The sequence below is a fragment of the Terrapene carolina genome, unplaced genomic scaffold, assembly GCF_002925995.2.
Source record: "Terrapene carolina triunguis isolate 2854851 unplaced genomic scaffold, T_m_triunguis-2.0 Scaffold130, whole genome shotgun sequence".
NCBI classification, from domain to species: Eukaryota; Metazoa; Chordata; order Testudines; family Emydidae; genus Terrapene; species Terrapene triunguis.
In genome coordinates, this window is record NW_020664481.1 from 10,482,584 (window position 1) to 10,509,657 (window position 27,074).

Sequence of the window (27,074 nt, forward strand, 5' to 3'; positions counted from 1 at the left end):
AGAAGTTTAACAAAGGTGATATTTTAATTGGTAGCAAACACTGTTTTGCATTAGTTTAGTACCCTATAGTGTGAACAATTAAACAGGTACAATTCTGTCAACTGTATAAGAGCTTAATTATCCCATCTGCTTTTGTATCCAAAAAAACATATGTGGCTGTACACTAGGAAAGGAAAAATGAAACAGAAAACAAGTCATAATGACAGGACAGGTGAAAACCTTTGACTCATTTAGATAAGAAATCCTTGAAGTAATGATCATCTGTATAACTATAAAGAGAAGCCTACATTTCATCTGTATACTCTCCCCACAAAATACTAGCTAGTAGTAGTTGTAATTGGAATGTTCCAAAGTTGGAGAGAGAAGGTCAACTGCAGTTGAGATGTGGATAAGAGTAGCAGGTAGAGATGCCAGTCAGTCAGAATGAATCAGTGGCCAAATCACAAGTACCCAGACACATCTTCAAAGAGGTGTGAAGGCAAAAACCACTCTAAGATACCTCAATTATGAAACAAATCATCACCTGCTCTCCTAAAGCCAACAGTCACTCATCAATATTCTTGTAATTGTTTAATAGGGCCTATGTCTATCTTACTGTACTTGCAAAGACCTTCCAGTTTATCTTAAAATCTCTTTTGACTCATTAATGTAACACCTTTACTTTCCTAAAGTAAACAAAAATTGTATTTAAATCTAGTCTAGAAACAATAATAAAAATAATAAATAAAATCCAACAAAAGTAGATTTGAACTCTGGGAAAGGATTTCAAGTGTTAATTTTGAACTAGGATTGTAAGGACTTCCATTCATCCCTTACATTCTTTTTTCCCCATCAGGTGGTTTTCCAGCACTTGCTGTTAGTAATGTTTAGTTCCCTATAGCACACAGCTTTGTAATCTCAAACCACTATCATCAAACTAATATATTTATACTTTACTTTTAATGCCAAACTATTTTACAGAGATCATTCACTCACCATAGAAATACAACCCCCTCTGGGGTTCAGTGTGACAATTCCAGTTGGATGCAATAATTTCGGACAGGCAATGAAGAAATTGGGTTGGCGTATGTAATTAGCTAAGATGCAATCCGATCTGGACACTGGCATTGACTCCACAACTCTTATGAAAAGTGTCTTTAATGACAATTTCAGGGACTCTGGTTTCGGTCTTACACTAAGGAGGCTGTACAGACATCGTGCCCATCCAGAATGATGCCATGCCTATCTCAAGAGGCATAAACCCACCCCCAGCCCCACAGACTGAGGTCCTCACAGCTGACACAGGCATTCCTCCAGCCTCATTTTATCCAGGACACCTAAGTCCTGCACTAAAGGCTGATCCCTCCCATCCAGGGGCAGCCAGCACCAGGTCCCCGTGGGTGGGCACAATCACACAGGGAGCATGTCACTTCTCGGTAAATCCCACTGTCCCCTGCATTACTGCACTGAATGAGCCACGGATGGCTGAAGGGTTAGGGGGAGTAATTCTGGGCTGCCCGTCATCCCCCGCTCTCCTAACCCCCACTCCCCGCACTGACGCGCATTCCTGGCTACTGTGAAATGAAGAGGCGTCGCCGCAAAGCGTCTCATCTTGCGAGCCTCACAACATGGCGTCGGGCGGCTTTACACCGTCACACAGCTCAACGAGGTCGCACAAGACGGCGGCGGGCGGGATGACGCACGCGCAGAGTTCACCACAAGGGATTAGGTCCTCCAGTGAGGGGAGGCGGCGTTGGAACGCGCCTCAATTGCAGACCCACACAAGATGGCGACGGGATGTCTACCTCGTGCGCGGAACGCACCGAAGAAAGGGGCATGTGTCGCGCATGCGCAGCGCGCCTCACACGCGCGTGCGGGAGGCCCCCTTGTGAGGGAAGGGGGCGTCGCGGCTGTGAGGCCCACCCAAGATGGCGGAGCGGTTCCTGACCTTCGTCCATCTGTGCTGTTTCCTGTGGGCCTCGTTCTCACTCTCTCAGAACGTGGGCATGCCCCACTCCCTCCGCAGGGAGAGCGAGAACACCTACGGCGGCCGCTGGAAATACCTGACCTTCATCAACCAGGTGCCGGCTGGCCTGAGCGGGGCTGGAGGGAGGAGACCGGCTGGGGGCGCTAGGCCCATTATGAAGGGGGAGTAAGAGGGAGGTCTCACCTGGGGGTGGTAGGAGGGCAAGAAGGAGGGGTGGCTTGAAGGTTGCAGAGAGGGCAGAGGGAGGCCTGGCTGGAAGGGGAGTCGGTGTGGGCCAAAGGGGGCTCAAGAGGGAGGCTTGGCTTGAAGGCTGCAGTGGACAGGTGTGGGTCGAAGGGGGTGCAAGAGGGAGGCCTGGTTTGTGGGGAGAAGTAGGTGTGAGCCAAAGAGGACACGAGGGAAGCCTGACTTGATGGTTGCAAGGGGCAGGTGTGAGCCAAAATTGGGGAGAAGGACCGGCGTTAGGAGGGGACTGAGTCATGTTGAGGGAACCTGACCTATCATCACTTGATCCATGTTTCCATTGTTATTTGAAAAATTAAAATTAAATTTAAATTAATTTTGAAAATTAAATTATCTCAGATAAAAGTAACTGAAAATGTAAAAGCAATAATGACAATATCCAGCCCTTCCCTTGTGCTTCTCTTCTTTGGGGTCCTTTACAATCATACATTTAAAAAATCAAACAGTATTTTGAGGATACATTATCACCTAACTTCCGTAGAGAATTCAGGGAATTTTTTTCTCTCTTAGGAAAAAATAGCAGATGATTAATTCTAAACAACTTAAATTTATAACCAGAAACCAAATAAAATAGCTTGTATAAAATGGGGAATTTTGAGACAATGGAGATAGAAGATGTTCACGTCGATAATTTGGGACTTGATCTTGCAATTCCTGCTGCTCACAGAACTCCCATTGACAACAGTTTTGCACAGGGACAATGTGCACATAGAGCTAGGATCAGATGCCTGCACTTTAAAAAGTTTGAAAATCCATTACTAAAATGCATGTTTAGAATTAGTCAGAGGATAAAGTTTCCAAACGCAAGGAGTAAGTGAAATTTATAGGCCTGAGCCAAAATAAGGTAGGATAAGACTCCTTTTGAGTCATTGGGAATTTTGCCTGTATTAGAAATACAGAATTTTGTCCTTTATCCTGAACTGGTAAGATGTCATTACAGTAGATAGACTAGAAACACGAACAATTGAGTGTTTTACTTTCTTTTCAAAAGAAGTTTAAAGGCACTGTAGTGCCAGTAAATGTATATGTGAACAAAAACAAGTATATTGATTGAAGAGTGAGGCAACAGGCTAGGTAAACATGAATCACTTCCAGGGCAAACACGTTATATTCACTTAAATAAAATATTTTCTTCTTTGGAAGACTAGAGAAGAGTAGTAAAATGATATATTTGTAACCAAAATAATGTATTAAAACAATTTCTTAAGATGTTTTCTTCATTTCTTAATACATTTAGATTCTGCAAACTCTATTGTTTGGAATATGTGTCATAATTGACTTTGCTCATATGTTCATCCCTGCCACAAAGAACAGTATGGCATCGCGATTGTTGCCTCCAAGAGACTTCATCTTCTCAGTGCTAGTATTCCCTGTTGGCTTAGTAAGTAGTTCCTACAAACAGGACCCCTCTCAAATAACTTCAGAAAAGACAGAAGATATTGGCATGTCCAAATTAAATTGACACAGCTGAAAGCCGTAATATTTTATACACCATTTTGTTTAGTTTCAGACATAACAGGTCTAATTTATCCCTGACTCAATTGACTCTTAATGGATACCCGATAGGAAAGGATCATTTTGTCTAATGTGTTACCAGCTGCTTTTTGAAACATATGGACACAAAGAGAGAAACTAGATTTCTGTTGAGTTCACTTAGGGCCTACCTTTCTTCACGTAAGTAATCCTCATGAATGGGGGTACTCATATGAATAATTACTTTATATGAATATGAGTTTGTTTTATCAGATTCCTAGATTGAGGCCTTGTCTACCTGAGAGAGGTGCTCCGATGTAACTAAATTGGTTCAAATCCCTTAGGTGGACATTCTTAATCCAGTGTACCTTATTTTGATTTAGTTTATGTCGGCAAGGAATGAGCATAAATTAAACCAAGAAAAGGCACTCATAAATTGAAATAAGTGTCCACACAAAGGATTTGCACTAATTTAACTGAATTGGTTTCTAAACTGGGTCCGTTAAATCAGTGCATCTTTCTTGTGTGGACAAGGCCTGGGATTGTCTTGAGTTCTGTGAACAATGGAGCTTAAGAAAAAAATTCCTACAGTTCAGAAAATATAAAATATGCATATTTTAGGAATTAAGGAAGCATTAGATTATAAAATTGCTACTGTTGCTCTTGTACATGTCTCACTTTATCTTTCTACAAACTTTTTTGTTCTTGGTTAATGATTATCAATTATATTTTATTTTGAATTTTTCAAAGGATTGCTTTGTGTTCTGAGTTCACTAACAGCAAGTTACTGTTAATATTTCCCTCGTTCTTTCAGTACATGCTAACCAAAATGGAGTGCAGACCACCCACCCTGTCCTGCATCTACTGACCTCAGTGGTAAAATTCCCCTGGACTCTAATGGGAGCAGAATTAATTCCATAAATTCTCCATTATTTATGCAGTAACTTATAGTAGTTTTTCAATGAAGTATACATTTTCTGAATTTGACAGAAAAAAAAAAGATGGAGGTAATTTGAACTAAACTGTCTTAACATCCACCATGTAAACAGAAAAACATTTAAAAACATCTTCTCTTCAAAGCAACTATTTTGATAAGGATAAACTCTATCTGAATAGTCCTGTGCACAAAGATTAGTAATACAGTAGAACCTTAGAGTTACGAACACCTCATGAATAGAGGTTGTTTGTAACTCTGAAATGTTCGTAACTTTGAGCAAAACGTTACTTTTTTTTTCAAAAGTTTACAGCCGAACATTGACTTAATACAGCTTTGAAACTTTACTGTGCAGAAGAAAAATGCTGCTTTCCCTTTATTTTTTTAGTAGTTTATGTTTAACACAATACTGGACTGTATTTGCTCTTTTTTGGGGGTCTCTGCTCCTGCCTGATTGCATTCTTCCGGTTCCAAATGAGGTGTGTGGTTGACTGCCCAGTTTGTAACTCTTGTGTTCATAACTCAAGGTTCTACTGTATTTAGTTTTATTTACATGAGTTTTTTATCTCAGTTTGTAGCTGTTACTTTTTGGACCCTTTATGCATATGACAGAGAATTGGTATACCCTAAAGAACTGGATGAGATTAATCCATATTGGCTTAATCATACCATGGTAAGCAGATAGTGTTTCTTTCTTGGGGTCTTGGGTTTGATGTTTTTTCACTTTGTGGTATTTTCCTTATTATATATGTACAATACATGCAGTTTGTTTGAACATAACAATAACTTGCAGACAATTTAGTTTACAAATTTACTTATCTTCTGGTATTCCGCACTGCATCAAGTGTAGATATCAGGGTCATGGCCTGTAGCCCTACCAGAGCATTCTCTAAACTATAACTCCTATCATCTCTACCACTGGTGGAGATGCACCAGTAGTAACAAGAATGGGGGGGAAAGACTAGTGTAGACCCAACCCAGGGCTCTCTGTGCTGTAGGGTACAGCTACACTGAAAAAACAAACAACCAACCCTACAACAACTCTCCGGGTTTCAGAGCCCAAGCTCCAGCCTGAGCAGAAATGTCTACATTGCTATTTTAGCCTTCATAGCGTGAGCCTAAGTCAGCTGACCCCAGGTTCGGAGACTTGCTGCTGCTGGGTAGTTGAGGGTGGGGTCGGGGGTGTTTTGGTTGTTGAGTGTAGACATATCCTTAGTTCCTCATATGAACAGCTAGCTGCCTCTTTCACTGCATATCACCTGTCCTGTGCACTGAATTAGGCAGGGTACATGGATAAAACAGTATGTAGCATGTAATTAAATACTGTATTATAATATATACATGGAAGGGGGCAGAATTAAGGCTGCACAAGTCTTTTTCATTTTCTGATATTTGGGTGCTTCACATTGCAACCAGAACATTCTTTTAATCTGTTTTTGTATGGAGTGTAAATCTAATCTATCTATCTATCTAGTTATATGAATTCCTTAAATCTTGTAGAACATCCACAGATAAATCTGTAACTTGCACAGTAACTTGTCCTATATATTATGGGCCAGGTCCAAAGCATATTGAATGCAGTTACATTATTTAGTTATTGACTCTCTAATTTGTCTCCTCGGTCCTGAGCCAGCATCATGTCAATGACAGCTTTGCCATTGACTTCAGTGAATATAGGATCAAGTCTATAGTACTCAAAATCAACTATGGGCATTTTATTTCCTGATTAAAAACATCAATTTAATTTTGATTGCATCTCTTGGTGGCCTTTAATTTCTGGGGGAGTGGATGCAGCTGTTACAAAGTAGAGATTACATTTGTGAGGGATGGAAGGAATCTGTTATAATTAATAGTTCACCAGAGAAACCTACCAAACAAAATATTTCATTGCTGTTTCTGAAATTTTCACAGTCGATGTTTCTGTGATATTTTCTAGGATATCATTTGTTCATGTTGTATATTTCCAAATCTGACTCTTGTATTTGATTTTTATTTTCAGCATACCACTATACTGCCACTACTTCTTATTGAGCTGATTACATGTCCACATAAATATCTTTCTAAATTGAAGGGAATGATAGGACTTAGCATCTTTGGTACTTCATACCTCACATGGTAGGCATTCCCTGTTTCTCAGAAACACATCAGCAACAAGAAGCATAAAGAGCAGAATGCATGTGTGTGTTTGTGTTTTTTGGCATATTTATTGCTTTTCTTGATGGAATTACCATCGTGTATCTTGGTTCTTACTCTACAGTATAATCAGATACAAATACTTTACAAGAGATAATAAAAATGCATGCTGCAGTCACTTTTTTTTTTTTTTTTAAACTACAATAGTGTGGTCCCACAGGGCACACTCCTGATTCATGACCAGTGTGGTTCCAAATACTACCTCCATGTGTGCTTTGGAGAGAGCTGCTGCAGAGCACTCTTCTGTGGCAGGTGTAGTAGCGAATCTTCGTGTGTGGCCTTTATGTGGAGTGCCCCCCTGTGCTGCAGAACATTTATGACCAATAGATTTGACCCAAAGAGAGGTTTGAACTACTTAATTTATTCAAAGTCAGTGATAATGTTGAAATCTAATAATGACAATTTGAATAGCAACACGGTGAACTATTTCACTGTTTAGTGTATTAGCAAAACATCCATGTAAAATATTTATCTAGTATGGTTGGATTCTGTCAAAAGACATTCCACAAAAATAGGTTTCAAGTTTAGAATATACCAGACATTTGAATATTCTGTTTAAGTGTCTGATCCTCCACATAGTATACTAGAAGGGAAACAGATAACTGGGTGCAAGAGGAAGATTTCAGAGGAAAATGAAAGATGTCAGGAAGCTAGAAGGATTCAAATAAAGCAAAACAGATTAAATTTAAAGTCTTTTTATTGATTAAAAGATACAAATATGTTATTAGACACCTTACTGTTTTCATTTGTTTTGAGTAAATTTGCTTTAAGAAAAACCTCTATAGATTTCCCCAAAAATTTTGCAGGCCCAGAGAAAAAAACCTTGCAAATTTTCCTTCAAATTCCCTGTAATCCTGCTCAGTATGAATAGTAAACTGTCATAAAATAACTGCTTAAATTTAGTCACTGACCTTTCAAATGGTTATTCATCTGATACAGGCAAGTTGTCAGTCTATCATTATTTATTTATTTCATTTTAAACCTAACATTAAAAATATCTATCCTGAACATTAATCTCCTTTCACTTAATTATAAATATAATTACATGAATATGAAACTAGTATCTTAACCATAGCTAGCCAAAGCTATAAGAAAATAACCAGAAATCTTGAATCCAAATATTCCCCCACTACACTCACCAGTATGAGCCCTTAATATACCATTTCTTATCCAAAAGCCTGGGTAAAGAGGTGGTCTTTGCAGCTTGCCCTGATCAGCACATTTGAGTGACGTTAGCTTGGGGAGGGGAGTAAATCCCAAAGTTGAAGGCCCCTCAGAGAATGCCCTGCAGGCAGCTCCTGTCTGTTGCATAGAGGGGTCTCCTGTTCAAACACCTGTGTTCACTGCAACTATGGTAGTATAGCCTGAGGAGTAATGTAGTCTCTTAGGCTAGGTCTACACTGCGCACCTTACAACAGCACGGCAGTGCCGAAGCACCCGCAGGGTTGTAAGGTGCGCAGTATAGCTGCTCTTTGTCGCCAGGAGAGCATCTCCCGCCAACGAAGCGCTGTCGAGACCAGCGCTTTTCGTCATTAAAACTTTTGTCGTTCTGGCGGTGTTTTTTTCACACCCCTGAGTGACAAAAGTTTTAACGATGAAAATGCTGTGTAGACGTAGCCTTAATGTATGTCTTTGCTGTAGTACCTAAACTAGCTACACCGGCATTAGCATGGCTAAAAATAGCAGTGTAGATGCGGTAGTGTGGGCTTCAGCACAGGCTGTACAAGCACACTGAAGACCCTGGGTACTCACTTGCTTTGTTGAAGGCTGCATTGTCACATCGACACTGCTGTTTTTAGCTGTGCTACTTAGATGTGTCTACCTGAGCTGCATTCACACCTCTGATTGCATTGTGTATGTACCCTTCGATACATTGGTCCAATCCAGTTCAGACTTTATAGCTCAAATCCAGCACTTTAAACTCCACCTGGAAACCAATAGATAGCTAATGCTATCCCAATTAGCTAATATATGGAGATATACCTATCTCATAGAACTGGAAAGGACCCTGAAGGGTCATTGAGTCCAGCCCCCTGCCTTCACTAGCAGGACCAAGTACTGATTTTGCCCCAGATCCCTAAGGTGGCCCCCTCAAGGATTGAGCTCACAACCTTGGGTTTAGCAGGCCAATGCTCAAACCACTGAGCTATCCCTCCCCCTGTCCTCCCCCAGAATAATGGGATCACATCCTGTACCAGCTTCTAGGCTGATTTAAAATGTAGCCCCATGTAGGATGCACTGCATTAGAAAATCTTCAAATGGAAAAGGTATGGATTACAAAAGCAAGCTCCACATCCAGAAGAATTCATCACAGTACACTACTGTATGAACACAACTTTTAGTGATCCACCTGAATTGAAATGACAACCTCTATAAATGTATAGTTAAAGTACTGCTGCATGTACATGTCTATAACATGAAAAAAGTTGAGAACTAAAGAATAGCTACAATGTCCTATTCCTTGGGATTGGTAACATAGGATCAGTGTGTCCCCTATGCACAAATTACCCGCATAGATCGCTGGAAACTCTTCTGAATTCCCTTCCCAGTGCAGCTTTTCTGTTATCATTTCCTCATGCAGAGCTCCCCTCTCCCTACCTGACCAAACTAAAAGGTGAGTCAGATCCCACAAAATCTGCTTGGATATCAGGGGAATATGTAAAGGGAAGGACTATATGTGCAGAGCCTTTGTAGTTTTCTTCCCCCGATGGCTTTTTCAACTCCTCCTGGCAGCCCGGCCTGTGATGGAGCCTTGTTGCCAAGGATGCATTTAGGGAGGATGTATGGAGAATACTCACTGAGATGGGAGAAACAATCAGGCCCTTAATTCAGTCTAGTAAACACTACAGGTCTAGTAAACACTACAGCAGTTTGGTATAAGAGTTTGCTTATGGTATTACATTATTTGTATAAGGCCTATACACTGTAGTTTTTAAGTGTTATTTTTGGATTCCATCCTCTACTCCCTCCCCACCCCCCGATTTTGCAGTTCAGAGTTTTTCATCAAAATACAGATAAGCAATTCTAACATTTCTGAAGTTCTGTTTATGTCTAAACTCTCTGTGGATCTGTAGTCCTACTTTCTTCAGCCATGGAACTTGTAATAAGGAGGAATTTATATTGGCTCTAGGCAGATATTATTCAGCACTATGAAAGAAAAATACTTGCTTTTTTTTCTTCTGTTTACAACAGTGTCTTATGCTGGCACTTGTAATTGATGTTTTCTGCTTATCACAAACATCCTTATAGTCTGGAAGAAAACAAGAAAAGTCTTAACAGCTGTGATAAATGAAGAAGGGGGGGGAGCTCCCTTTTCTAAACATCCCACTGCTAACACCATGTCAAGGCTGAATCCCCACTCTGTCACTCCAAATGCAGAAAGTGGGCGCCCGCAAGGATTCTAAAAATTAATACTTGCCACTCCCGGCTTGTATTAATCTCCCAAAGTTACAGCTTTTCTCTGACCTTGGCTTGGTAAATGCTGCCACCATCCAAATGCAAAAAAAACCCTTGGACTCGAGAAGGAACACTTGGGAATTCCTCCCCGTGGGGTACCCTCAACCCTCTCTCTCTCTCTCACACAGACACACACGCGCACACACACACCGGGGAAGAGCTCAGAAAGAAAACAAAGGAAATCAGCTGTGCTACCAGCTAATCAAACAACATGCACAAACCTCTTAGGACACCAAAAAGCCAATCCTGTTCTTAAAAAAGGTAAATTTTATTAAAAACAAAAAGGAAAAAAATACATCTGGAACTTAAGCTTTTGCTAGATTTTAAAGGAGCAATTCCAAAAATTAAGCACCCAAACTAGCTTTAAGAATGTTATGCCATTGTGTATGCTCTGGAGAAGCTATGCCCATACATTTGGGGACGGCATTTCCACCTGCAGACTGACCATGCTGCACTCAAGTGGCTTCACGCAGTCAAAGAGACTAACAAAAAACTTCTTGGGTGGAGTTTAGCTCTTCAAGACTTTGATTTTGAGATACAAAACATTTCAGGAGCCTCTAACAAAGTGGCTGATGCATTCTCCCAGGAAGGTTTCCCCGAATCAGCTGGGTAAAAATGTCCCTGCATTCTAAACCATTGTAGTCCTTGAAATGTAAAAAGTACTGTTTAGTTCTTCATGTAATTATTAGTAAAATTAGAGGTGCATGTATCTTATTAACTGTTTCCTAAACCTCCAGGAAGAAATTCCAGCCAGTGTGGACCTGACCTAAACCAGGCTGGCCAGCACCGTCTGTGATTTGGGGGGCATGTGATAAATGAAGAAAGGGGGGGAACTCCCTTTTATAAACACCCAGACAGCCAGTTAGCTGTAAAATCCCTCTTGGTGTCTGTTCTCTGCTTGCTTTACCTGTAAAGGGTTAACAAGTCCACAGGTAAAAGAAAAGGAGTGGGCACCTGACCAAAAGAGCCAATGGGAAGGCTAGAACTTTTAAATGGGGAAAGAAACTTTCCCATTGTCTGTGGTTCTCTGGGCTGTAGGCACACGGAGAAGTAATGCTGTGTAAGATTTAAGCCAGGTATGATTGTAGCTAATTTAGCTACAACTAATCAGGAAAGAGATCTTGGCGTCATCGTGGATAGTTCTCTGAAGACGTCCACACACTGTGCAGCGACAGTCAAGAAAGCAAACAGGATGTTAGGAATCATTAAAAAAGGGATAGAGAATAAGACAGAGAATATCTTATTGCCCTTATATATAAATCCATGGTACGCCCTCATCTCAAAAAAATATATACTGGCATTAGAAAAGGTTCAGAGAAGCGCAACTAAAATGATTAGAGGTTTGGAACGGGTCCCATATGAGGAGAGATTAAAGACGCTAGGACTTTTCAGCTTGGAAAAGGAGACTAAGGGGGGATATGAAAGAGGTATATAAAATCATGAGTGGTGTGGAGCAAGTGAATAAGGAAAAGTTATTTACTTGTTCCCATAATATAAGAACTAGGGGCCACCAAATGAAATTAATGGGCAGCAGGTTTAAAACAAATAAAAGGGAGTTCTTCACACAGCGCATAGTCAACCTGTGGAACTCCTTGCCTGAGGAGGTTGTGAAGGTTAGGACTATAACAGGGTTTTTAAAAAAAACTAGATAAATTAATGGAGGTTAAGTCCATTAATGGCTATTAGCCAGGATGGGTAAGGAATGGTGTCCCTAGCCTCTGTTTGTCAGAGGGTGGAGATGAATGGCAGGAGAGAGATCACTTGATCATTACCTGTTAAGTTCACTCCCTCTGGAGCACCTGGCATTGGCCACTGTTGGCAGACAGGCTACTGGACTGGATGGACCTTTGGTCTGACCCAGTATGGCCATTCTTATGTTCTTCTTATAGATTATCAATTCATACCTCAAACCTACTTATCTGGAACCTCAGATATGTAAGTAAAATTAGGGAATGTCTAAAAAGACGCAATTAGGGTTATTTCTTTTATTTCTTACTGTCTTGTGGACTCCTCTGTGCTAACCCCTTATGCTTTTGTTTGCTTGTAACCTTTAAGCTGAACCCCCAAGAAAGCTAGTTTGGGTGCTTAATTTTTGAAATTGCTCTTTTAAAATCTAGCAAAAGCTTAAGTTCCAGATGTATTTTTTTCCTTTTTGTTTTTAATAAAATGTACCTTTTTAAAAGAACAGGATTGGATTTTTGGAGTCTAAGAGGTTTGTGCATGTTGTTTGATTAGCTGGTAGCACAGCTAATTTCCCTTGTTTTCTTTCTCAGCTCTTCCCCGGGGGGCGGGGGTGGGGGGTGAAAGGGCTTGAGGGTACGCCACAGGGAGGAATTCCCAAGTGTTCCTTCCTGGGTCCAAGGGGTATTCTTTGCATTTGCGTGGTGGCAGCATTTACCAAGCCAAGGTCAGAGAAAAGCTGTAACTTTGAGAGTTTAATGCAAGCCTGGAGTGGCAAGTATTAATTTTTAGAATCCTTGTGGGCCCCCACTTTCTGCACTCGGAGTGACAGAGTGGGGAGTCAGCCTTGACAACAGCTAAGAGAATGAATGTTCAGGAAATGTTATTTTGAAAGGCTTTACAATAAAGTTCAAACCCTCTTTCTGTTAGTGATTTCTATTTTATTACTAGTGTAAATTTTAGTGCAACTCTGCTTTTCCTCTTATTCAGTTTACAAATTCTCCCACATAACACACTCTTGTTTGATAAGTTTCTCTTTTTTTAGTTTCAGACTTCTCACTGGAAGGATGATGTAGCAATGCATAACTATCTGGTGACATCAGTCCCAAGTGTTGATAGCAGATGCTGCTAATTGGATGCAGAAAAATGAATCTGCCATCCTCTATTTCAAGTGACAATTCCATTCTATGCAATATTTGACCTGTAAGCCAAAAGACCTAGTTGGGCTGACACTTATTTACTCTGTGACTTTGGGCAAGTCACTTCATTGTCTCCTTCATCAAATGGCTGTGAGGAGTAATTAGAAATATTAAAAGAGTTATTTGAAACAATGCAGCGCTTCATAAGTAATTATTTGTCCCTTCCAGAGAGCACTGTCTTTATCATACCTCCGCTGCCTTCCACAGAAACCAGAGAGGGCATAAGATTCTCAGATTTATTGCTAGTGTTCTGCAGAGTAACAGATGTAGTTTTGATTCCCAAGACCTTGTTGCTTGGGCCAACAGGCATTGTGAGCACTTAGGGCCAGATTTTTAAAGGTATTTAGGCACCTAACTCCCAATGAAATCAATGAGAGTTAGGTATCTAAACATCTAAAAATCTGGACCTTACCCCTGGGGCATGGAATCCTTCAGATTGTCCATCCGTGACTTCTCTGACCAATTATGAGGTAACATTGATTGGGAATGAAGGTCGGTTAGTCCTCAGGTGGAAGACTGGCAGCTACTACATGGTGCCTCAAAGGTGGGAGTGAGGAAAATATGGATGATTCTGTGCTCAGCAGGGGATATGGAGGACTTATTAAAAATCTTAGCTAATCTTTAGTTATACATTTTCCAGTTGTGGAACAGCATAAAATATTTAAACAACCATTACAATAAAATGTTCCTAGGGTTGAGGCAGTTCTGTACCTGCTATAATGTCTGTGCCAACTGTAACTCAGAATTCTCTGGTTGTGTGGGGTTTGTGTTGCATCTTTAGGGTCACATTTTCAAAGGACATCCAGTCCATACCCATGCAAAACTTGTTCATGCAAAAACAACATTTCTTAATTACCAGTCATAAGAGGTAGATAGGCTTTCAGTGATGACAGTTTTCATTCAGAAATGCTTTGTTTGCTCAGACGCATAGTATTTGGATTTGTGTGCACAAACAGTTGGATGTGTAATTCACCATTCAGTTATGAATTACTTACCCTTCTAGTGGACAGAGGTTTATGAATCTGCTACTGCTTACACCTAGAGAACAGTCATTTAGCACAAGTGACAGAGACTTGTGTTTTTAGGCACAGGTTCAAATCCCACTGTTGGCCCATGTGAGGTTAGCTGCATCATATCCAATGTTGAAGGTCCTCTATACCAGTGGTTCTCAAAGCTGGTCCGCCGCTTGTTCAGGGAAAGCCCCTGGCGGGCTGGGCCAGTTTGTTTACCTGCCACGTCCGCAGGTTTGGCCGATCGTGGCTCCCACTGGCTGCGGTTCACCACTCCAGGCCAATGGGGGCTGCGGGAAGCGGTGTGGGCCGAGGGATGTGCTGGCCACCTAGTTTGAGAATCACTGCTCTATACATTTCACACACATGGATACATTTTCAGAAGCGCTCATGATCAGCCTCCCATTTTGCAGGCTAATTTTTACACTTCATAATATGAATTCAAATTTGCGTATTTGCACCCACAAGAACCTAGTTAGAGGTTCAGGTACCCTGATTTGTGCTGACAATTCAGTTGTGGATACAGAAGTGTTTGCACAATCTTTCCGGGCTTGTCTTGCACGAGATTTTGAATATTTGGCCTTCAATATTGTTTTATTTTAATATTCTGTGTTTAAATGACAGAATGCACACACACTTAAAATAACATCTGATAGTAACACAGGTTGGCACAATGAAGAATTCTGTACTGATTCTTTCTTGTGCACATATGATATATACTGTAACTTGTTTGGCAAATCTGCAGTTTTGTGACTTTAAGCAATGGCTGAAAAATGCTTTGCCAATCTCTGTTCAGAGGCGCGAGAGAATTTGAAACCATTATTACGTGTAATTGTTTAAATGATAGTAATTATATTACATTTGACTCTTAAAGCCTTTCATCAGTAATCTCAGATCACTTTATAAATATTAATTTATCCTCACTACACTCCATTAAACCCCCTTACATTGCTGTTACTGCAGAGAAAGGTTTAAATCAAAACAAAGCTATTTTAATTTTAACTGAAAAATGTAAATATTTATGAACATTTTGGGAAAAAATTGCTTGAAAATTTAACTAATTTACCAAACGTTCCTTTTAAATGCAAAATTAAAACTGACAAGAATTGAGATTTTCATATGGCTTTAGAAATAAAGCCAATTTATAATCTTCAAGCAAACTAAAATGTAGATATGTCTAGTTCTGTTTCTTAATACTGTTTGTCTTTCATTGCTTTAGGGTACTATGGGTAAATTATGCATCAGGAATTTGGGCATACCCAATTTTAGAAGTACTAGGCGTACCTGGAAAGGCGGTACTTTTTACCATTTCCTACCTTGTAATGATAGGATTCTACTTACTTGGAGAGCATCTAACAAAGTTATTATGGGGTAAGCAATGCAGAGAATTTTCATTGTTACAGGATTTTAATTGGGATAAGGACAATAAATGTGTGTTAGCAGAGAAATCTTCTGTCTAAACCTTTCCCTCACCACATTGGTCAGCACAGAGCTTTCTCATCTCTTTCCATAGAATATAAATTTCTTGAATGATTGATTGTATCTAATAAGGAACTTTATAAGTAAATATCTGCTGTTTCAGTGCAATTTTCATCTCTGGAAATCTAGGATGAAATCGTGCTTGAGTTAAAAGCGAGAATGAGTTTAGTGGCCTCAGTTTAGTCTCTAGTTGATATAGAGCCATTAGACAACTTGCACCAATTCTTAAGGAATAGAAATCTATACTTAGGAGAGTCCCACCAATGGAAATGCAGGCCAGGATTGAAATGTCCACACTACTTAATTTTAATTTGTTCCTTTCTTGCAGGTGACTTTCGAAAATATAAGAAGCAAGCATAGAGAGGAAGCTGAAAATAGGTCACAAAAAGTGCGAGTTCATTTATGAACATATTGTATTTTTAAATCGAGATGCCAACTTGCACTGTTTTGAAATATACTCCGTCATCTCTCAAATATATTGTTCAAAGCAATAAAAATATTTATATACCGATAAGCAGTCAAGCAATCTATAAGGAAAAAAGCTAATTTGTAATCAAGATTTCAATGCTTCTAACAAACTCCCACTCCAGTTATATAGAAAAAATGGTTTACATATATATTCCTGCCTGTATCTCTGTGTGTACACATGCACATACATATTGAGGCCAGGAGAATGCTTGGCATTTTTTACCCAAGAGGATCTGGTTCTGGCTAACCTTATGGTTTTAATGCTCAAAGAAGTTAAAATTTTCTCCCAGGGTCAGTTCAAGAACCGTATTAGGCTCTAAATGTCACTACATTATGTCCAACATTTGTTAGAACAGTCCTGTATTAAATAATATTACAGGGGGCTTAAACATCAGCCGTATCATTAATCTGCCACTTTAATCATTAATCTTGATTTCAAGACCAACAAGATATTATCTTATGAACCCTAATATACCACTTATTTCAGTTTAAAAATAGAAATAACTATCCAGATGCTTGCAAAATATTGACTCATAATAACATCCTACTAAGTACATGAGGCATAATTAATCTCAGGCCTTCTTTGGATGGATTAAATACATTAACAATCTTTCAATTGCATTTATAGCCAAGCCAGATTTAGGATTTTGAATCTACAGGAGAATATTTAATTGCTGTAAATCTTTTTGCCTCTTAATGGGTGACTAATATTGTGGTACATTTCAACTTGGACCCCTGGTATTAGAAATGGAAAATATTTATAAACTAATGCCCTGAAGATCAATCCTGGATTGTTCTTTCTCTTTTCTTGAGTGCCTTGTCCACTCTAAGCCCTTGTCTACACTACAGGGGAAATTAGGTCTAAGCTACGCAATTTGAGTTACATGAATTGCATAACTCAAATCGACGTAGCTTAGACCTACTTACCGCGGGGTCCACACTACGCGATGTCGATGGGAGACTCCCCCTATTCTTCTTGATCTGGTGTAGTACAGGAGTTGACAGGAGAGCGATCAGCAGGGAATCGACGAGCGGCAATCGACCGCAAAGTGTAGACAAGCCCTTAAAATAGGGCTCCACCACTTCTCTTGGGAAGAATATTGCACAGTCTGATAGACCTTGGTATTAGGACAATTCTCCTACTATTCAAACTAAATTTTCATTCTCTCAGTCACCCCCTCCCCCCAATTAATTCTAGTTATATTCACTTGGGTCAGCCTCTCCCTTGTTGAAGTTTACATCCTTCAAATCTTTGTAGACCGCTATTCTAACTTATTCCAGTTCTTTATCTTCCTAACTGCTTTCAATAAATTGTTTCTTGTAACAGTTGCACAAACTCAGAAGAACAAGTTAAATATAGGTCCAGATTTATGGATGTGCCCAAAGAACACACAGCAGAACTCAGGAGGAGATGGGGTCAAAGTTGGTCTTTGTGCTTCTCAGAGACTAGCCTTGATGTGCCTCAATCCAGTCCCTTGGTTTTAGTGAGAGCAGGCCAAAGTTGTTCTAACTTATGTGGGTTGCCAACAGCTCTAAAGGGGTGATAATGGTAGCTAGGGATCATTGGGATGCAGGGAAGCCTGAACCACACTCCCTGTCCTGTAAAATGGTGTTTCTGTGGTGGTAGGGTTCAGCTGGTAATAATTAATCCAGCTCCCCAACTCAGTCTTTCCAGAATTCTAATATCCGGTATTAAATTTCATGTCACTAACTCAATCTTGCAAAGCTTATTGTACCTTATAACCAGGGCTGTCCCTAGGGGGGTGTAGGGCCCGGGGCGGAAGTAACGAATCCGTCACTTCCGGGACCAACCACACCGGCTAATTGCACCGGCCCATGGGGCCTCCCAAAGCGCGGGGTCCGGAACGGTTTGCCATACCCAAGGGACGGCTCTGCTTCTGACAATAGTGTTCAAATCGTCGTAGCCAGATGTGGTTTACAAATCAGTAAAACCCAGTTAGATGTCTTGAATTTTGCTAGAAACAGATTATATTTTGTTCTGTAATCAATTCAAAACATTACTGAAGAATGTTTAATCTTTTTAAAATGCTGAATATAAATAACCTCTGAGCTTGGGATTTGTATTGATGACGTTTTATGTGAATACCCTAAAGATGTTGAGGTCTTAAAAAAAGCACTTTTGTCATACCTAATCAGATAACTTATTGTAATTTTGTGCTATTTACTTTTGAGGGTTAGAACAGTTGATACTGGGTGTAACAGTTACTAATAGGAAAATACAGCAAACAAGAAAAGAATGTTTCACCACTAACGCTGACGTGTGATCTGTTTTTGTGCACATGCCACCTTGGTAACTTGCCATAATTCTTTTAAAATTATGAGTCTCCATAATGATATATTTTTCTACTAAAACAGACAATAGAGTGCAAAACTTAAAATATTGTTATTCCACTTAAAATTGTGTAAACCTAATCATATGTATATTGCCTGCTGATCAGTTTGGGAACCCCTGCCAGCCTGTGGTCCAAATCCAAAAACACAAGGATCTACCCTTAATCCTCCCTTCATACCCTGCTCATGTGTGACAGTCAGCCCCCACCTGTACAGGTCACAACAGTGGATCATCATTCAGCTATATGAACCAAGAGGTAGATTACCAAAGGGACACAAACACACACAAACCAGCCCCCCAAATTCCCAGCTTGCCCCCAGTTCTCTTGTCTGGGGGTAGACATGCTTAAAGCACACCTACCAGATCAGGCTCCACAGGCTAAGATAGATGGGAGTTTGAGACGTCTGTCAGGGAATAGGCATGAGCAATGGCTCCAAGTAGCTCATTAGCTGTGGGGTAGCATCAGGACTTAGGTGTTTTTGTGCATTCCTATCAGTGGAAACTTTGCCACCAATAAAGGTTTGGTGGCAACTGAGCAGCGATTTTGAGAATGTCTGTGGTGCCTAAATGTCAGACTTACATACCTTCTGAATCTGGCCCCTATCTCTCCCCTGTGTAATCCTGGGCACCTAACTTGGAGCTAACAATTCCATTAAGAAGCAGGGGACATAGGAGTTAGATATTGCAATGCTGAGCGGTGCAATGCTTAAAAGTCCCCATGTGAAACTAACCCCAGGAACTTAGGATTCATAGAAATGTCCAAAGTTATAACTAAACATTTAAAAAATAACACCATATAAGCCTTCATGCTTCAGGGCTTAAACCAGCCTCTTAACTATTTGGATTAAGAGGAGATTTTTCCTGTGAGCAAGTTATTCTAGAACTGAATACTGTAGGAGTTCTTGCCCCTTCTTCTGAAGCAGCTGGTAATAGCCTCTGTTGGAGACAAAATACTGGACTGGTTGTACCATTGGTCTTATTCAGTATTCCCACGTTCCTTGACGTGAAGAAGAATTCTCTTTGGTGGTAACTTCAGATATAAATCTCCTGGTTATCCAATGCTCAGTGTTTTTAATAACTTTGTTGCTAATAATTTAAGGGTAATATAAACTCAGACTTAATCTGTTTTAATTGTGTTTTGTCTGAGATTGTGTAAATAGAGAAAATTCTAACTAGTTGTGATTATGGTTTTCAATGTTTGTTTATAATGGTTGTACATTTTACCCCAGAAGCATGATAAAATAAACTTGTAAAACAGCCCTCAGTAGACACTTGGTAAGGATAGCAATGTTCCACAAAATTAAAAACCAAAAATTGAGTTTTATCTGTGTCATAATAAGGTATCAAAACTTTTAAATAGTCCCTCTTTCTTATTTTGTGGAACAAGCATTTTGTGGCATAATATAGTAGATAACACTAAGTCCAGTATAGGTAGGCTTGATCTGTGGATGTGGCTGATCTTTGTTGGGTACAGGACCCAGAGAGGAGCAGAAAACAAAGACTGCTTTATGCTTTGCCCTCCACCTTATCCTGAGTTTAGCTGAGGGCCAGCACAAGTTATTTTAGCCTCAAAGCAGTTCTAATTTGCACAAGATGGTAATAGTCCCCAGGGTCTATTACAAATAGGAACTGACGGAGCACAAAGGCATTCTATCCGTCCTTATGTTAGGGCAATGCAGGAGGAATCCTCACTTGACAGCTTCATGGCACCTCTGCAGGATCTGCCCTTTAAACAGAAAGGAGAAACTCTTGCCTCTCTGCAGGTTTAGGACTGTGAACTGTGGCTGTGATAAGTAAATTCAGGTTTCAAGCCTGCATCAGAGGTGTGAACATGGAGACACCCAGCTGATGGATTGGGAATGTGTTTTGGGGGGGGCATATATATAGGGTAAGACCATATGCAGGATGCGGCCACTGGCAGGATGGACCAAGGCAGGCAGCCATTCATGAACTTGTGATCAGACATTTCTGTGTAACTCTCGAAGGCCATATATTGATTAATGGAAGTTCCTATTACATTTTTATAATAAATAGTAGAATCATTAGATTCAGAATTTTCAAGGATCAAAGTCTGGGAATATTATGATTGTTTATTGCATAACTAAAGGACAACAACCTCTCAGACAAGTTAAGGTAGGCAATTATGTGGTTACTATGATTGTTCAAGGACACATATGCAAATACATGTGATTAGCATATGTCTTCACAATGATGCAATTCATATGCACATTTGTCATAATTGTGAGCATATTGTCATAATTGTGAGTTGGACAGCTCGCTCATAATTGTCATAACCTGGAAGATTTTTAAAAAAACATTGGAAGTGTGAGATATTGCATTGCTGGGGGGTAGTTCACTCACTTCACATGCAGTAGGATTATATGCCACCAGTTGTGCAACTGGTTGAAATAGCTGGTTACAGCTGCGCCTCATTTAAAGCACAAACAGGATGGGAATCATAAAGAGAACTATTTAGTACAGCCATAGTCAAAATTCTCAGAACGATACAAGTCAGGCTTATTTCCGTTATTGTTAAAAATCTGTCGGAAGGAAGAGTGCCAATGGTGTGAGTCATACAATATGTACATTTTGTTACAAATTCTGAGTCATTTTTAAATTGAAATTATGCATCATTCATGAGCAGAAAACCATTTAAGACAGTTGTGTATCGCCTACTTCTGACATTCTGGTTATGTGCAAAATGTAAAAAAATATGATTGCACCTGTATAACATGGCATCTCATTTAATCATGGGTGGTTTAAATATGTTAAAGCAGAAGAGGACTTTGCAGATCGCATGTAAAAGAGCTAGGGGCATACAACACTTGTGAAGGGGGTCAGAGGTGGCCAAAGAAGTATCCTTTGACTTTTGGGATGTTGTAGGATTCTAGGATGGGAAGAGACCTGATTGAAAAATAATTCTTTGCATCATATTGCACTTTCCAGACAAAGGTCTCCGCATACTTCACACACATCAATTACTATAGCCTCACAATACCTCTGTGAGGTAAGCATTCTGCCCATTTTACAAGTGAGGAAATGACACTCCAGAGAGGTTGTGTGATTTGGGAAAGCCACTCAAGAAGTCGGTGACAGAGCTGAGAACAGAAACCATGTCTCCTGACTCCTGGTCCTGTGCCTTAGTCACCAGATCATTCTACCTAATCGAGACTGCAAGCTCTAATTTAAACTATTTGCTCTTCGAGGCAGAGAGAGTGCTTTTACGTGTGGGTTTGTTTGGTTGTGTGTGGGGGGGAGAGGGGGTTTGAGGTACCCACTCCTAGCATATTTTGGGGGAGCACCCAAATAATTGGTACTAAAAATCCAACCTCTGTTGGGACATTCCGCTGGGTTTTTAACTTCAGACAGTGAGGCTGAAGTATCTGCTTGTGGCTCACTCTGAACTCGTTGAGTAGAACTGGAGCTAGTAGTAAATCCTTAATACCTTCATGGGCCCCTTATGGTTTGAGATTAACTGGAAGGTGACCTAAAGCCAATTTCTGTCTTCACATACTATTGAACAATTTCCATTAGCTTATTTTATTTTATTTTACTTATATTTCTGTGATACTCATCACAATTGGATCTAAATGTCAGTGAAAATTTCCTACAATTATAGATACGGTGGTCGAATTTAGCCCTGCGCTGGAAAATCTGCTTGTTGAGTAACAGCAGAGAAACCAAGTTTCCTAAAGCTTTAACAATCAGCTTGAGACTGGATGATGAAAGGAAGAGAGTATTAGTATACATAAGTCACATGACATTGTGATTTCTACCGCAGTGAGACACGGGCTGTGAGGTGACATCCATTATGATTTTCCCTGTGGATTTTATGCAGTTTGTGGCCAGTGGAACTGTGCAGGTCACAGAACCATTACTTGTGCCCCTGTCAGTTCTGCAGTTCACCTACAACTCTCCCTACATGACGCTGCAAAATGGAGCATTCTGCAGTACATGGGTCCATATGGCTCCTTTCCATGTCCCTTCTACATTTTGGCTTTGTGGTGTTAACAGAACATGGCAATTCCATTGCACTTTGGCCATTTTGCTGCCAGAAAAGGGAAGGAGACAGGATTTCATCCAGTATACGCAGGTAAAGTAAAGGCTTCTGATTGCATAGTAGCTCTGACCTGCAAATCCACTTATTTGCAAGTCCTGACTCTTGTCTGAGCAGAGACTGACAGTCATACTATTTTTTTTTGTGGTTTGGTGATGTGCATAAAAGAGATCTAAAAAGGAGACCACCGTCCTTTTCATGTGTGTCCTAAGGCAGCATTCAAGATCAGATCTTTACGGGTGGACGCCGACTAGTGCCAGATAAAGGGCAAGCTGCTCATGGGGGCAGTACGCTGAATCGAGGGATAAAAGGGGACGATCCAGTAGGGCACATGCGACCTGTCCGGTTTTGGATGGACTGGGCTGGGTTCTACACGTATGCCCCGTTCAAGGCACTGTTTGGAGACTGCTGCCCACACTCTCCCTCACACCCAGGATCAGGCTGGACCCATCAGCGGATGAGCAGGAGGATCCCAGAGAGGGGCTGCCCCCCAGAGGGCCGGGATCTTTTTGGGACTCAGCTGATGACAGCCAGCTGGAAAGTCAGCTCCAGTCCTGCCCTCTTACAATGGACCCCGATTTCTGCCCTATGTTGCTGAGCCCAAGTCTCACCATAAACCCAGGCCTGGACTAAAGAGTCAGATCCCCATGGAGGGAACTTGGGCACATAAGTACTTGTCTTTACAATTTATTATTTATTGGTGGTGGTGGTGGATGTCAGCTACGAGCCCCCTACTCCCTCCCACCCAGCCCCCTTTTGCTGCTCCAGAAAGGTGTCCGCCAGGATGATGCAGTCACAATCTGTGCCCACCCCCCTCCTGCAGCAGATTTGAATAATGAAAATTCAACAGTTTAGATAGTGCTTATAGGAAAAGAAATGTGGTTAGTTTCCATAAGATATAAATGCACAGTGCGTGCCAGGTTAAGGCACAAACAATAATGCTGCCCATTGAAGTAAATGGCTGTAACATTGTAGTTGACAGTGTAGTTTTAGCTGTCAATCAAAGGAAGAAGAGCTCAGTGTGGCTCGAAAGCTTGTCTCTCTCACCAACAGATGTTGGTCCCATAAAAGGTATTACCCCACACACCATGCTCCCCACTATATCTTGCAAAGGCCTTCCACTCCTGCAGTGCTTCTGGGGAGACCATCCTGGTGAATAACTTCAAAGAATATCTCTGGGGTCTCCCCTTTGCCTTTCTGAGTAAGAGCATTCTTTGCCTCCTAATCATCCACCTCAGTGTCATGTCATGTCATGGAGAGCGAGGACCACCCAAAGGAAATCAGGAGTAAGCTGGGTCTTCCAGAATAAATGGACCAACCTCCACACCGTTAATGTCCACAATGACCCTGGGGCTAAACAGTCCTTTTCCCATTATTGTAAATAGCACTACGTTTTTTGAAAGATCCTAGTATCATGGACCTTCTCAGAACACCATTTAGGTCTGTACATTTGCCACAGTGTTCCACGGGTCCTTTCAGCACCATGGAGATCTAACCCTTTCTGTTTATAAATTGCGCACCATGGGGGGGGTGGATGGGCGATAAGCACACGGGTTCCATCAGTTGCCCCAACCAGCTTGGGAACCACATGCATACAAATCCATCAATAATCTCCTGAGCATTACCCAGCTTGGTGACCTAGTTAGCACCTTATCCATACCGTAGCAGATCTGCATGAGAATGGGCCCCAACAGTTGATCTCCCCATGCCAAATTGGTGGGCTACGGACCAATAACATTCTGGGGTGTCCAGCTTCCAGATAGCAATGGTGGCCCACTTCTCCATGGGTAGGAGGCACCACATATTGGTATGCTGTTGTTGAAGCTCCGGGGTCAGTTCTACCCAGATCTCAAAAAAGATAACCAGTTCTCTCACCAATGCTCGTCATCCCACCTTTGCAGAACGATCATCTCCCACCAATCCACACTAGTTTCCTGGGCCCAAAAACAGTTCTGTCTGCTGTGTAGGTGTTCCAGGAACTGGGCCTTTTGTTCCCACAGCTCGGCATCCTACTGGTTTTACGTCTTGTCCTGCTGCACCACCTCAGAGTATCCTCCTGCTGCCAGAGGAGCTGCTGCTCTTGTCATAGAATAGTCTGCTCCAGCATCATCTGCTCAATGGTGCAATAGGCAAAGTCCAAACTGGCTCCAAGTGTGATAATACAGCCCGTGTGTATTCGTGCTTGTCGCCATAGCAGTGCGGAGCAGTGTGGGGCAATGCTGGCCGACAAACATTCAAAAATGGCACAAGTCAGCTCAGAAAGGAAGTATGGGGTGGAGACAGTGGTTACAAAGGGTTTTGGCTTTTTTTAATTGAATCCTCCTGGCTTCCACATAGCAAAAACAATACCAGGATGCAAGCTGCTCAGTAGCAAAGCAAAGGACTATGGGACATCTCCAAAAAGCACCAAATTGCTTTTTGGAGGTGTCCCAAATTGCAGCAAACTGCTGCTGTGTGTTTACACACTGCAAACTGGAAACAGACCAGGAGTTCTGTGTGCACACTGTTGGTGCAACTCGTGTACCGCGGGTTACCAGGCGCGCAACAAAAAGCTTCGGCTTAAACCCTGCTACAGACACCCCCTAAGTGACAACCTTTTGTATTTATTTTGCATCAGAGTAATTTTTGTCAGCTAATAACAAGGTTGATATGTTGTTAACTGTCCTGGCTTATCAGTAAATAAATTAAGTGAAAGCCTCAGATCAGAGACATACCTGTTCCGAATTCCTTCCTTTCCACAAATAAATCCCAGGGGTCTTACAAAGATCACATGCCATCTTTGAGCTCAGTGATGTTGTGGGGAATTTTACAGCTTGAATATGACCTAAAAAGAAAAATGTCATTTTTGGAACAAAAAATATTGTAATAATAGAGTGTGGGGGGGTTTCACTGTCACATGAGATTACTATACATGAAAGCAGAGTTTTGGCTGCTGCCTTGATATTACAAGCTCTTGGTAATAGAAAAATCATGCTACCATACAAGGCTTACGGGATGATCAGCATACAACACTTTACTGCAATCCCTACTGGAACTCTGCCATTAACTGCAGAAAAAGACCCATTATGCCTTGTTATGCATGGGGGGAAATGTCTAGCCCCCCCCCCCCCCAGTGAAGCGGTCAGAGAAACAAGAAAAACCATAACTTAGAATGAATAGTGATACACTCCCTCTTCTTTTGTGTTTTTAAAAGGCAAGAAGTGAAGCGGGAGGGGAAGGTCATATTATATTGCTTGAGCTCCAATGCAGTCTGTTCCTTTAGTAAGTTAATAATGCATATGAAGCTATATGTAAAGCAGAGCATCAAACTGTGCAAGCCATAAGTATGGTACTGTCCAATGAGCAACAGGCTTTTGTGCGCTTTGTTTCCATTCTACATTTGTACATGAAAATTAAAGGAAAATATCTGGAAAATAAATCTATAGCATCTGTCCAGAGTGTCCCCAAATCACATATTCTGAGTAATGCTTACTCACGGGAGTCCTACTGTATGTTCCATAGCTCCACATACCCACTGGGATCAAGGCAGATGCAGGGTTGAGGCTGTACAAATTTTAGGAGATTGTTATTTTACTTGAAGCTCTTCTATTTCTTTTCATCTCTTCAGCAAGACATTGGTGGGATTAAACTGTAGAAGATCAGGCAATGGATTGTTTTTCCTTTGTGTTACGCATTCATTGCACATTACCAGCATAAGGAGCCAGATTCTCAGTTACTCTGCATCCTCGGTAGTCGTTTACGCCAGTGCAAGGTGAGTGCAAAGTGGATGTGAATCGTTGCCATTCTGATTTGTACTCATTTTATTCTAACGTAAAGGGTCAGGGCAATTAAGAATCAGGCCTAGGGTTTTCAGCATGAATTACATGCTACCACTGCCTTGCACCTTGTGTAGTCATTTAGACCTCATCAAAGTGATGTGTAATGCTACCACTGTGATTTGGTACTGTTTTATGCCCATTTTGCAGAGATGTAATTGTGCAGGGCAGTGGAGAATCAGGCATACTTAATATATACACTCTGTAAAAAATAATGTGTACGTCCCATGTACGTCTATACTTTTTCTAGTTAAATAGCTGAAAGGCTGATTAGGCCTCAACTGGAGTATTGTGTCCAGTTCTGGGTGCCACATTTCAGGAAAGATGTGGACAAATTGGAGAAAGTCCATAGAAGAGCAAGTCCATAGAAGAGCAACAAAAATGATTAAAGTGCTAGAAACATGACCTATGAGGGAAGATTTAAAAAAATTGGGTTTGTTTAGTCTGGAGAAGAGAAGACTTAGACGTAACAGTTTTCAAGTACATAAAAGGTTGTTACAAGGAGGAGGGAGAAAAATTGTTCTTTTTAACCTCTGAGGATAGGACAAGAAGCAATGGGCTTAAATTGCAGCAAGGGCGGTTTAGATTGGATATTAGGAAAAACTTCCTGTCAGTATGGTTAAGCACTGGAATAAATTACCTAGGGAGGTTGTGGAATCTCCATCATTGGGGATTTTTAAGAACAAATTGGACAAACACCTGTCAGGGATGGTCTAGATCAGGGATCGGCAACCTTTGGCACGCGGTC

The 27,074-nt window shown here is 40.9% G+C and overlaps 1 protein-coding gene across 1 annotated transcript; it reads left to right on the top strand.

The window, feature by feature from the left end:
- Window positions 1-1,907: 1,907 nt before the first annotated feature.
- On the top strand, window positions 1,908-15,993 carry LOC112103918 (androgen-induced gene 1 protein-like). The gene is made up of 6 exons (XM_026652899.1): window positions 1,908-2,060; window positions 3,447-3,590; window positions 5,188-5,289; window positions 6,616-6,731; window positions 15,374-15,525; window positions 15,962-15,993. Exons 1-6 carry the CDS (start codon window positions 1,908-1,910, stop codon window positions 15,991-15,993), a joined length of 699 nt encoding a protein of 232 aa, XP_026508684.1.
- The last annotated feature ends 11,081 nt before the right edge of the window (window positions 15,994-27,074 follow it).